Source organism: Pleurodeles waltl, chromosome 3_1 (assembly GCF_031143425.1).
Source record: "Pleurodeles waltl isolate 20211129_DDA chromosome 3_1, aPleWal1.hap1.20221129, whole genome shotgun sequence".
NCBI classification, from domain to species: domain Eukaryota; kingdom Metazoa; phylum Chordata; class Amphibia; order Caudata; family Salamandridae; genus Pleurodeles; species Pleurodeles waltl.
This window is the reverse complement of record NC_090440.1, coordinates 1,011,158,810-1,011,170,581: the sequence shown is the minus strand read 5'-3', so window position 1 is coordinate 1,011,170,581 and position 11,772 is coordinate 1,011,158,810. Positions and strand designations below refer to the sequence as shown.

The following is an 11,772-nucleotide window of genomic DNA, read 5'->3' as shown; positions in this document are numbered from 1 at the left end:
ACATGTGTCTTCTAAGCAAGATGTGACAAGGCATGGCAGAGATTGCACTGCACTTTGTTAGCACGGTAGAGACTGTCTGCCAGAGCACATGGTTTATAATATGCGCTTAGTAGGGCCAGGAGTGCATGCCCCAGCTCGGCACTGAGTGTAGGCCATGTGACTGGGTGAGTCTGAGTGTGGGACTGCCCCCTGCTTCAGGATTCCTCATTCAAATGCTAAACACAGCAGCTCAGCAGTAACGCGCTGAAGCCACTGCAGAGAAGGGAGACACAGAGCGAAAGGTGCAACCTTCAAGGCAAGAGAGCGCTACATCCCGAAAATATGGAGCTTAAGGACCACGGAGCACAGATGGAGCCGCTGCTTCCTACGGTAGGACGTTTCAAATTAGCAAACAAGATCTCTCTTGCAAATCTTGTTAGACGATTAACCCCAACTAGAGTCGCGAGGGAGGCTGCTCTTCGTGATAGAATTGTTCTGTTTAAGTGCTAAAGTGATAGAAGTTAGACTCAATGTGCGGTTTATTTGTGGGTTTTTTAATTCATTCTGCGCCAACTTGGCGCATTGTGTTACTGAAATGGCCAGTTGCTGTCATCGGTGAGCGTGGGAGTTTTATTTAATTATCAACTCACACGTATTATGAATATATACAGACGCATATGTGGATTGAGCCATTCCCGATACTCGCTTCTCAGTGACAGAATTTCTCACTTGGATTAAACGAGAAGCGTCAGCCGCCAGATAGCCACGTCCAAGCAGTGGCTATCGGTAAAGCGATTTGCCTTGACATTTTAAAGACAGGGAAATTGAGGCAAACATTGTGCTCGCCCGTCTGGTTATTGAAGTAAAGATGTCAGAGATCATTAAAGCTAATCTGTCTGGCTCCTCTCCTTTGCCTGGGCTATCCATGTATACTTCTGCCTCTGCATCCCTCTGGAGCATCTTTTGCACTTAGTGATAATAAAGTGAAAGTCATTAAAAAGGCATTCGTGTGCTGCGGTAGGTAGAGCGTCTCCGCTGTGACGTCACAGACATAAACGTGATTTTCCCGAAGTGCGCAGCTTAATATACATCAGCCTCGTCTCGTGCCCTTCGCCCCCTCAAAGAAAGCAGTGGTTCTGGGACATGGGCTGTTTTTAACATAGGTAAAACATGTTGTAACATATCCCATCCCCTATGAACGACCCCTCCTGCATTGTTATACCCAAGGTCACTCAGTCCAGGCTTCATCACTTTGCAAATAAAACAAAGATCGTCATTTGTCAAATATACTGAAGTGCATCGAACTGAGTAATGCTAGAAATACATAACCGATGTTTGTATATCGTACATGCATACCCCCTTTGTGTAAATGGGGCAGTATATTAAAATCAATATGTGAAACGCTTTATTCCATGTAGCTATTGCAAAAGTCATTCGAAGGGTTGTCAACAAACCCGAGCATCCTTCTTTGATTTTTGGCTGCAGATCTTGTGGCATGCTCAGAGTCGACCAATTGCAGTGCCTATTCATAAATGCGTCACTTTAACTCACCCTGCATTAGCTATTACATGCAGCGATAAGAGCTCAAAAGTCTCTTTGTCACTATGAAGTGCAGTAAATGAAATTGAGTTGATTGATGGTGTTTTGTATAAAAAATCTTTTTTTTTCATATTTGTGCTAACTATGTGGTTTGAAAAGAGAACAGCTTGCACCCCAGGAGAAGCGTTGAGAAATCCGCCGGCTTGGGTGCCTTAGCCTCTCACATTCTTTCCTTGCTTAATGTAGATTTAAAATGCACTCTGCATCACTGATGCTGTGAAAAATGAAGGGAGCTGGGACAAGAAAGGGAGGGTTTTCCTTCTCAGGGAGTCACATTCTTTCCATGATTATAAAAGATTTAGGATTAATGCTTAAACGGTTGTTTAAACTGGGTTACTGACGCGGATTTGGCAAGTTTGTAGATGACCATGTATTTTAATTAATTATGCAAAACAGGTCTGCCTTATGACGCATGACAGCTCACCCTATAGTGATACCTTGGACAACATTACCATAAAATAACATGAGTATTTTAAAGTGCTTATTCAAACAGAAAGGTATATTTTCACTGAATAACAGAAGTTTATTGTTACCCAATTAAGTGTACTCATTTTGTCGACCTCAGAATGATGAAATGCTGAGTGAGCCTGTCAAAATTAAAAACTGTCACCCTGAGCTCAAATTCTGTTCCCTGCTATTTTGGGCACAGTTATCCAGTGAGCCACCTGGCATAAATGATGTTAGCACTAGGAAAATTTGTGCTCGGTTCAGGACAATTTTGCAGGGACTTTGGACTCTCGAATAGCCCAAAACTAACAGGTCCAACAACAGACAGTGCATGCAACATATTTTCCAGTAGTCAATCAAAGCACATGCCAGCTGAAGACTAGTGCAAAATGTACTATCACCAATGCACAAATGCCCAGCAAAAGTGTCCCACCCTAAAGCAATTTATGTGATCCGGATGCAATCATGAGGTGCCCTACTCAACCTGACAGCAACTGTGATGCTAATGCACTGCCACCCTCTTTTCATCTTTGTATCATCTCGGTGTCCATGTTAGACGTAACAAAGGATACCACAGTGTCTCTTCTTTTTAAGATTTTGGATTTTGCTTTTACAGACATCACATATCTACATGGCATAGACTATAACATTCTGTGAGGTTATGATAATATGTGTGATGTAAGTTTTTACCTTATGTTGCCAGAAATATTGTTACTATTTTTTGTAACCAATTTAACTGTTCTTTTTTTCAAACTTGTATGCAGTTGTATCTGTTCCTATGTAAGTACTTACATACTTGTTCGTGTTATATAAACTTACAAATTAATAAATAGATAAATTTGGCAAATCGACATCATAGTTCTGAGATTGATGTATATTAAGACATATTTATATTTGTTTCTGCCTTTAATGGACAAATCACATTCAAACGTGAGTACATTAATGCCAATGGGCAAAACAGATATGTAATGTCTGCTCATTGCCGTAGGTCAACATTTGTAAAGGGCCAAGCACTGTAAAGAAAAACAAAAGCATTTATGTTTACTCATTCCTGCATCGCTAACAAACACTATTAATAAGCATCTCGGAACATTCTTTTGTTTTTGATAATATCTGCTTGGGATTTTGACTCTAGACCTATTGCGATATCATTCACCAAATAGTACTATGAATACCACTTTATAATAGTTTGTTTATGCACAGATAAAATGCTGCCGTACGTGAATAAGGACAATTGAGGCCAGATGTTTAGATGATCTATAGTTTGCCCTGTTAAAAAATTTGAATAACATTATCAAACATTTTACTTATATGAGTGCTTTATTCGTCGGATGCACGCGGTTGTAAACTTCATTTGCACATTTACAATTGTTATATTTTCACAGGCATTTAAATGTATATGCCTAATATGTCTTCCCTGCCATATGTGGTGGCACCTTTTATCTCACCGGCGTAAATGTTATAGTGTGCAAGATTTATAGTTTCTACACCTCCTATGCCCTTCTTCATACAATACAATTTGAAAAAGGAACCTTTTTTTCTATGTAAGCTACTGTATTGCAGCATTTTTTGGACATTTGTGCTCGGTCAAAAAGGAGGAATCTCTAAACACAAAATAAGCTGAATTTATTTCTCTGCTGGCGCGTTGACAAAGCATCTTTATGGGGTTCTCTACAGAAGTGTATCAATCTTGTTGTATTTATAATGAAAATGCAGAAATAAGCGTGTGTCTTACACTAATGTTTGAAGTCAAGCTGTACACTGTGAGAGTTTTCACACTCCCAACAGTTGAGTCTATGGCACACTAGCTTCTTTAACTGATGTTCTCCTGATAACATATTGCAGAAATGGAAAAACGGCAAAAACACAGCAGGTTCCAGTGTATTGTGGAGTTCAGGGCCAGTCTTCAGTTTAGTTATTTTGATTCGCTGCATTGACTCATGACACTCGTTAAATAGAATAGCTGATGCACTTATTTAATCAGATTTGTTCAGGGACGTTTCCATGACGGTGTTTTATTTTCGAACGTGCTCCAATTTTTCATGGAATGATGTCTGTAGGCATAAGTTTCCCAAATTCTGATTACATTACTTGTGCTCCTAGGCAGCCAACATGACACAGTGGTTTCACACTTGCACAACATATACCTGTGCAAGTCCAGTCATGCACAGGGGATATAGGAAGCTGTGCACACAACACACCATTCTCAGTTTCAAAAGAGAAAGTCACCCCTCTCCGCGACAGATTTATCTGGACTTTGTGCTGGTGCAAAGTCACACAAAGTGACTTGAAGTGTTGCACATTCTTAGAAGGTTATTTACTTTCCAGCACAAACGGTACTTTATGTTGAACATGTGCTCTTTACCCTGCGCATAAATAACTTTGCACTACTTTGTACCACTTCACGTCAAAAGGATATGACATGGATGTTCCTTGTGCAAAATAGGCGTAACTAACCGCACATTTTTCTACAAAAAAACTGATCCCCTACGAACGGCAGTTAGAGCTTTGAATGAAAAAAGAACGCCACCTTGAAATGAAATAGATGCTGACTTGGAGAAATGGTTTCATTTTTCCAAACGGTACAAATCCTATGTTAGACACTCACACAGAGCTCTGCACCATGGTGTAAAGATTCTGTGTGGTGTTCAGACAGCCTCTTCGTGCCCCAATGTAGGGGATTAAAGCAGCATCAGGCCATTTCTAGTAATAAATATGGCTGTTTGCTCCTTTCCTCCAATGGCGCAACTCAACAACTTTGGTTGCTTCTCTGCATTGCTCTACAAATTAATAAATCTACCCCATCTGTCTTTTCAGATTTTTCTGCTCAGAAAGTTAGCTCATATCAGAAATCCAAACAAAATATTATTTTTGATATCATAAAAGCAAGCTATAAATTATTAAAACAGCTGTGAGGTTTTCAACCTAGACCCTGGGCTTCTTCCCAGTATAACAGCCATTCTGTCACCCGACTTCCATCTTGTAGTACCAATAAAGGTTCATATCACATAACATAGTCTCACTGACTCTTGTGTTTAAGGGCTCGTAAATTGTAAATGGTATTCATTTGGTTACAGATTGCTGAACCATGAATTGCCCACATTTGGTGTACTACATAAGAAAAGATGCATGTTTTCTCGTTTGTGTTCAACAGACATATTATATAATTTTGCTCATAAATAAAATATGGACAACATCTCTCTAGTTTCCAAGTTGTATTTTATCTGCCCACTCACCAAAAGAACACTTTTGTCTACAATCAAAGACTGGCAGTAGCAGGGTGTCTGAAAGTTAAAACAGGCCGTTAACTCACATCCTAATAGTCGGAGACATTTCTGTTATTTCTCCCCTATAAAAGTGATGCTTTTACATAAACCAGTGCACAGAAATGAGCTGCCCTCAAACCTCATATTTTGTGATTATTTAGTTACGATTTATTATGGAAAAATATCAGATTTTTTTAGACATAGAGCAAAAAAAAAAAATAGAAATACACAATATGTTTCCTACTACATATGTAAAGATAGTTTTTCCCCATATTCAGCGGTGTTTTTCAAAAGGGAACTATCTACGAAAACATTGAAAGAAGTGAGGTATGTTTAAGATAATGAACAATTGTATGGTCAAGTAAAGATACAAGTGAAAGTTTCATATAGACACAACGAAAGTTAAGGACACATTGAAGGACTCCTTTTTTGACCGACCGACGGGTACTTACGTAGGAGTTTCTGTTATGAAGGTCATTTTCAATCAGTGCGGAATGGAAGCCTTTAGAGGACATTCGGGTATACTAAATCAGTTGAGAAAAACCTCACTTTCTCTCTCTATCACATTTGATTGAAATATGGATATCCTCCTACGGTGGACTATGCTGTGCATTTTGAAAGAGGTCAGAGGTCGTGAAGAGGTAGAATATGTAATCCTGGAATGGCGTGTAATTACTGTTGACTATACCTTAGTTTCTCACTATCACTTTTGTGAGGTGATGAGCTGCAGTTGATCTCATTACTTGAGGGGTGTCTACTAGAATAAGGACTACACATGACAGAACAGTCCCTTCTATGAATTGGGGAATAGATATTTGTCATTGTGGGCTTTTTGTTTCAAAGAAGAGTCACATTATGGATGCCTACAGGGTCTTTCCTTTGATTGTTCTCGCTAGGGCCAGTAATAGGAGCTAAACCAGGGACAAAGTGATTCATAAAGCAATGAATGCTTACCACAAGAATGTAAATATAAATTCATCATAAGGACGGCATATAGATTTTTAGCTTGGAGATGCATATGAGTTTCCTCTACTGAACATTTTCATCAGAATACATCCTAATAAATGTTGGAAGACAAATATTTTTTTTTCTTATCAAGAATAAATCAGTTCACACGTTCTGACATACACGTCTTCTCAACTAAAATTAAAAGTTTATATAAGGGGGAACAGGGTAGAATACTTTAAACACAAAGGTAGTAAATAACCCCGAATTTATCTGAAAGGTTCCCCTTATTTACCTGAAGGGTTGAAACATAATTAGAGAACTTTAACACAAATATCCATATGTCAGGCAAATGAGGGATAGGAAGCACCAAGTAATAGTACATGATTTGTGATTAATGAGAGTAGGCAGACTGTTTAATAAGGAGAATATTGACAGCTTAAGCTTCAGTATTGCTGGTCTTGACTCTAAGATGGAGGTCCCAGATTGGTCACAACTAGTTTTCACATTAAGGTGTGTGATATTTACGAGAAATGTTGGTGATGGATGTTTCTCAATTGAACTGGTTTATGACTTTATGGTCCTGGTGAAATAAAGCAATACATAAAGGCCATATACTGGCCATATAATTTAGGTTTCAAACCTATTTGTGTATTTTGTAATTGTTAGAAATTGTTTTTTTGGTTGGCAGTCAGGTTGCCCTCTGCCCAAGCAAGAACCCTCACTCTAGTCAGGGTAAGTCACACACAATCCAAATTATCCTGTGCCCACCCTCTGGTAGCTTGGCACGAGCAGTCAGGCTTAACTTAGAATGCAATGTGTAAAGCGTTTGTGCAATAAATCATACAATAACACAAAATAGCACCACAAAAATACACCACACAGTGTTTAGAAAAATATATAATATTTATCTGGGTATTTGCAGGTCAAAACGATCAAAGATGCAATATGAATTTGTAAAGATATCACTAAAAAGTGATATGAAGTGTCTTAAAGAAGTAAACAAAGTCTCTTTCAAGCACAAAGTATCTGGTTTGGAGTGGAAAATCTCCGCAGAGGGCTGCAGTAGAGGAGATGCGTGGAAAAATGGTGTGTGTGTCGGTTATGCCCCTTCACACACGGATTTGCGTCGTTATTTTTCACGCGGGGAGACGTGCGTCGTTCTACGGGAGTGTTGGACCTGGCTTTTTGACAGGGACATCCCCAAAAAATTTTGCCTCCTTCCTCCTATTTTTTCTGACCTGTTGTTGTTGGCTTTTGACCTCTGGGCACTTTACCACTGCTAACCAGTGCTAAAGTGCATATGCTCTCTGTGTAAATTGTACTACTGATTGGTTTATCCATGATTGACTATTTAATTTACTTGTAAGTCCCTGGTAGAGTGCACTACATGTGCCTAGGGCAGGTAGATTAAATGCTACTAGTGGGCCTGCAGCACTGGTTGTGCCACCCACCTCAGTAGCCCCTTAACCTTGTCTCAGGCCTGCCATTGCAAGGCCTGTGTGTGCAGTTCCACTGCCACCTCGACTTGGCATTTAAAGGTACTTGCCAAGCCTAGAACTCCCCTTTTTCTATACATAAGTCACCCCTAATGTGTGCCCTAGGTAACCCCTAGAGCAGGGTGCTGTGTAGGTAAAAGGCAGGACATGTACCTGTGTAGTTATATATCCTGGTAGTGTAAAACTCCTAAATTCGTTTTTACACTACTGTGAGGCCTGCTCCTTTCATAGGCTAACATTGGGGCTGCCCTCATACACTGTTGAAGTGGCAGCTGCTGATCTGAAAGTAGCAGGAAGGTCATATTTAGTATGGCCAGAATGGTAATACAAAATCCTGCTGACTGGTGAAGTCGGATTTAATATTACTATTCTAGAAATGCCACTTTTAGAAAGTGAGCATTTCTTTGCACTAAAATCTTGTTGTGCCCTTCAATCCACGTCTGGCTAGGTTTAGTTGACAGCTCCTTGTGCATTCACTCAGACACACCCCAAACACAGGGTACTCAGCCTCACTTGCATACATCTGCATTTTGAATGGGTCTTCCTGGGCTGGGAGGGTGGAGGGCCTGCCCTCACACAAAGGACTGCCACACCCCCTACTGGGACTCTGGCAGACAGGATTGAACTGAAAGGGGGCTTGGTGCATTTCTTAGAGACTCTTTGAAGTCACCCCCACTTCAAAGGCACAACTTAGTATAAAACAGGGCCTCTGCCCTACCTCATCAGACACTTGCTGGAGAAGAAACCTGAACCAGAAACTACATCCTGCCAAGAAGAACTGCCTGGCTGCTCAAAGGACTCACCTGTCTGCTTTCTACAAAGGACTGCTGCCTTGCTGTTGCCCTGCTGCCTTGCTGAACTCTTGTCTGGCTGTGAAAGTGCTCTCCAAGGGCTTGGATAGAGCTTGCCTCCTGTTCCTTGAAGTCTCAGGACCAAAAAGACTTCTCTCTTCCTCTTGGACGCTCCGTGCGCCGAACTTTTCGACGCACAGCTTGTTCCGCGGTAAGAAAAACGCCGCACACCGACGCTGATCAACGTGACATCTTCGGGACGACCGAAACTTGGACGCACGGCCTCGCAAGGACAACGCCGCCCGACTCCGCAGGAGAAATCGACGCAACGCCTGCCGTGAGATCGAAACTTTGACGCACGGCCTCGCAAGGACAACGGCGCCCGACTTTCCAGGAGAAATCGACGCGACGCCTGCCGTGAGATCAAAACTTTGACGCACGGCCTCGCAAGGACAACGCCGCCCGACTCCGCCGGAGAAATCAACGCGACGCCTGCCGTGAGATCGAAACTTCGCCGCGCAGCCCCGCAGAACGACGCGCAGCCGGAAAACAAGCAGGAAAATCCACGCACAGACCCGGGACATCTGGTACTCCCCGCAAACCACAGTAAGAGACTGTCCGCGCGCCGAAAGACAACGCCCGACTCCCCGCGTGGAAAATAACTACGCAAGTCCGTGTGTGCTGAGGAGATTTTCCACCAGAAACCAGGCACTTTGTGTTTGAAAGAGACTTTGTTTACTTTCTAAAGACTTAAGACACTTTCTATCACTTTTCAGTGATATCTTTACAAATTCGTATTGCAACTTTGATCGTTTTGACCTGAAGATACCCAGATAAATATTATATATTTTTCTAAATACTGTGTGGTGTATTTTTGTGGTGTTATGCTATGGTGTTGTATGATTTATTGCACAAATGCTTTACACATTGCCTTCTAAGTTAAGCCTGACTGCTCGTGCCAAGCTACCGGAGGGTGAGCACAGGCTGATTTTGGATTGTGTGTGACTTACCCTGACTAAAGTGAGGGTTCTTGCTTGGACAGAGGGCAACCTGACTGCCAACCAAAAACCCCATTTCTAACAGGGAGGAAAAATGGTGTGTGAGTCGGTTGCGCCCCTTCACACACGGACTTGCGTCGTTATTTGTCACTCGGGGAAGACGTGCGTTGTTTTTCGGCAGGCGGACCGTCTCCTATGGATCGCGAGATTACCAGATGTCCCAGTGTCTGTGCGTGGATTCTTCGGCTTGTTTTCCAGCTGCGCGTCGTTCCGGGAGGCTGTGCGTGGAATTTTCTTTCTCACGGCAGGCGTCGCGTCAATTTCCCCTCTGGAAGTCGGGCGGCGTTGTCCATGCGAGGCCGTGCGTCAAAGTTCCGGTTGCCCTGTAGGTGTCGCGTCGAGCAGCGTCGGTGTGCGGCGATTTTCTCGCCGCGGAGCAAGCTGTGCGTCTAAATTTTCGGTGCACGAAGAGTCCAAATGAGAAGAGAAGTCTTTTTGGTCCTGAGACTTCAGGGAACAGGAGGCAAGCTCTATCCAAGCCCTTGGAGAGCACTTTTACAGCCAGACAAGAGTTCAGCAAGGCAGCAGGCCAACAGCAAGGCAGCAGTCCTTTGTAGAAAGCAGACAGGTGAGTCCTTTGAGCAGCCAGGCAGTTCTTCTTGGCAGGATGTAGTTTCTTGTTCAGGTTTCTTCTCCAGCAAGTGTCTGATGAGGTAGGGCAGAGGCCCTGTTTTATACTAAATTGTGCCTTTGAAGTGGGGGTGACTTCAAAGAGTGGCTAAGAAATGCACCAGATCCCCTTTCAGTTCAATCCTGTCTGCCAGGGTCCCAGTAGGGGGTGTGGCAGTCCTTTGTGTGAGGGCAGGCCCTCCACCCTCCCAGCCCAGGAAGACCCATTCAAAATGCAGATGTATGCAAGTGAGGCTGAGTACCCTGTGTTTGGGGTGTGTCTGAGTGAATGCACAAGGAGCTGTCAACTAAACCTAGCCAGACGTGGATTGTAAGGCACAGAAAGATTTAAGTGCAAAGAAATGCTCACTTTCTAAAAGTGGCATTTCTAGAATAGTAATATTAAATTCAACTTCACCAGTCAGCAGGATTTTTTATTACCATTCTGGCCATACTAAATATGACCTTCCTGCTCCTTTCAGATCAGCAGCTGCCACTTCTACAATGTATGAGGGCAGCCCCAATGTTAGCCTATGAAGGGAGCAGGCCTCACAGTAGTGTAAAAACAAATTTAGGAGTTTTACACTACCAGGACATATAAACTACACAAGTACATGTCCTGCCTTTTACCCACACAGCACCCTGCTCTAGGGGTTACCTAGGGCATACATTTGGGGTGACTTATATGTAGAAAAAGGGGAGTTTTAGGCTTGGCAAGTACTTTTAAATGCCAAGTCGAAGTGGCAGTGAAACTGCACACACAGGCCTTGCAATGGCAGGCCTGAGACAAGGTTAAGGGGCTACTGGAGTGGGTGGCACAAACAGTGCTACAGGCCCACTAGTAGCATTTAATCTAGAGGCCCTAGGCACATATAGTGCATTCTACTAGGGTCTTACAAGTAAATCAAATAGCCAATCATGGATAAACCAATCAACAGTACAATTTACACAGAGAGCATATGCACTTTAGCACTGGTTAGCAGTGGTAAAGTGCCCAGAGTTCAAAAGCCAACAACAACAGGTCAGAAAAAATAGGAGGAAGGAGGCAAAAAGTTTCGGGATGACCCTGTCAAAAAGCCAGGTCCAACACTAATGTTAAGCAGAGCAGACTCAACAAGGTGGGAAATTTATGTGGGTGGAATGAATTCTTACAAAAAATGAAGTCGTGATCAGGTCACTTTTAATCCTTCATGATGGCCTAATGACATTTTCAGAGTCATCCGCTAGCTATTCTGAATTGTAACTGATACCTGATGTGACTTGTTCAAATATTGACACTGCAATAATTAACTGTAAGTTTCAAGACATCCTGGCCATCTTCCAATCAGGAGCAACCACAGCATGGAGACCGCCCTCCTCTCTGCCACAGATGACATCCACATGCTCCTAGACCACGGCCAAACAGCAGCCCTCATCCTTCAAGACCTATCAGCCGCATTCCACACAGTCTCACAGCACATCCTCTGCTCCAAACTCCATGCAGCTGGCATCCGTGGAAAAGGCCCTTCAATGGATACACTCCTTCCTGACCGGCAGATCACAGAGAGTCAGATTCCCACCTTACCTGTCAGAACCTATG

At 42.6% G+C, this 11,772-nt stretch overlaps 1 protein-coding gene across 6 annotated transcripts in view; it reads left to right on the top strand.

Moving 5' to 3' along the window:
• The first annotated feature begins 206 nt into the window (after window positions 1–206).
• Window positions 207–11,772, top strand: part of SLC4A10 (solute carrier family 4 member 10) — a 1,044,586-nt gene continuing 1,033,020 nt past the window's right edge. For 5 of the 6 annotated variants that reach the window (XM_069224249.1, XM_069224246.1, XM_069224242.1 and 2 more), the window contains exon 1: window positions 213–369. In XM_069224249.1, coding sequence (XP_069080350.1) covers window positions 322–369 — 48 coding nt within the window. In that variant the 5' untranslated portion in view covers window positions 213–321. Of the gene's footprint in view, window positions 370–11,772 lie in introns of all 6 variants that reach the window. The other variant, XM_069224244.1, reaches the window with a different exon arrangement.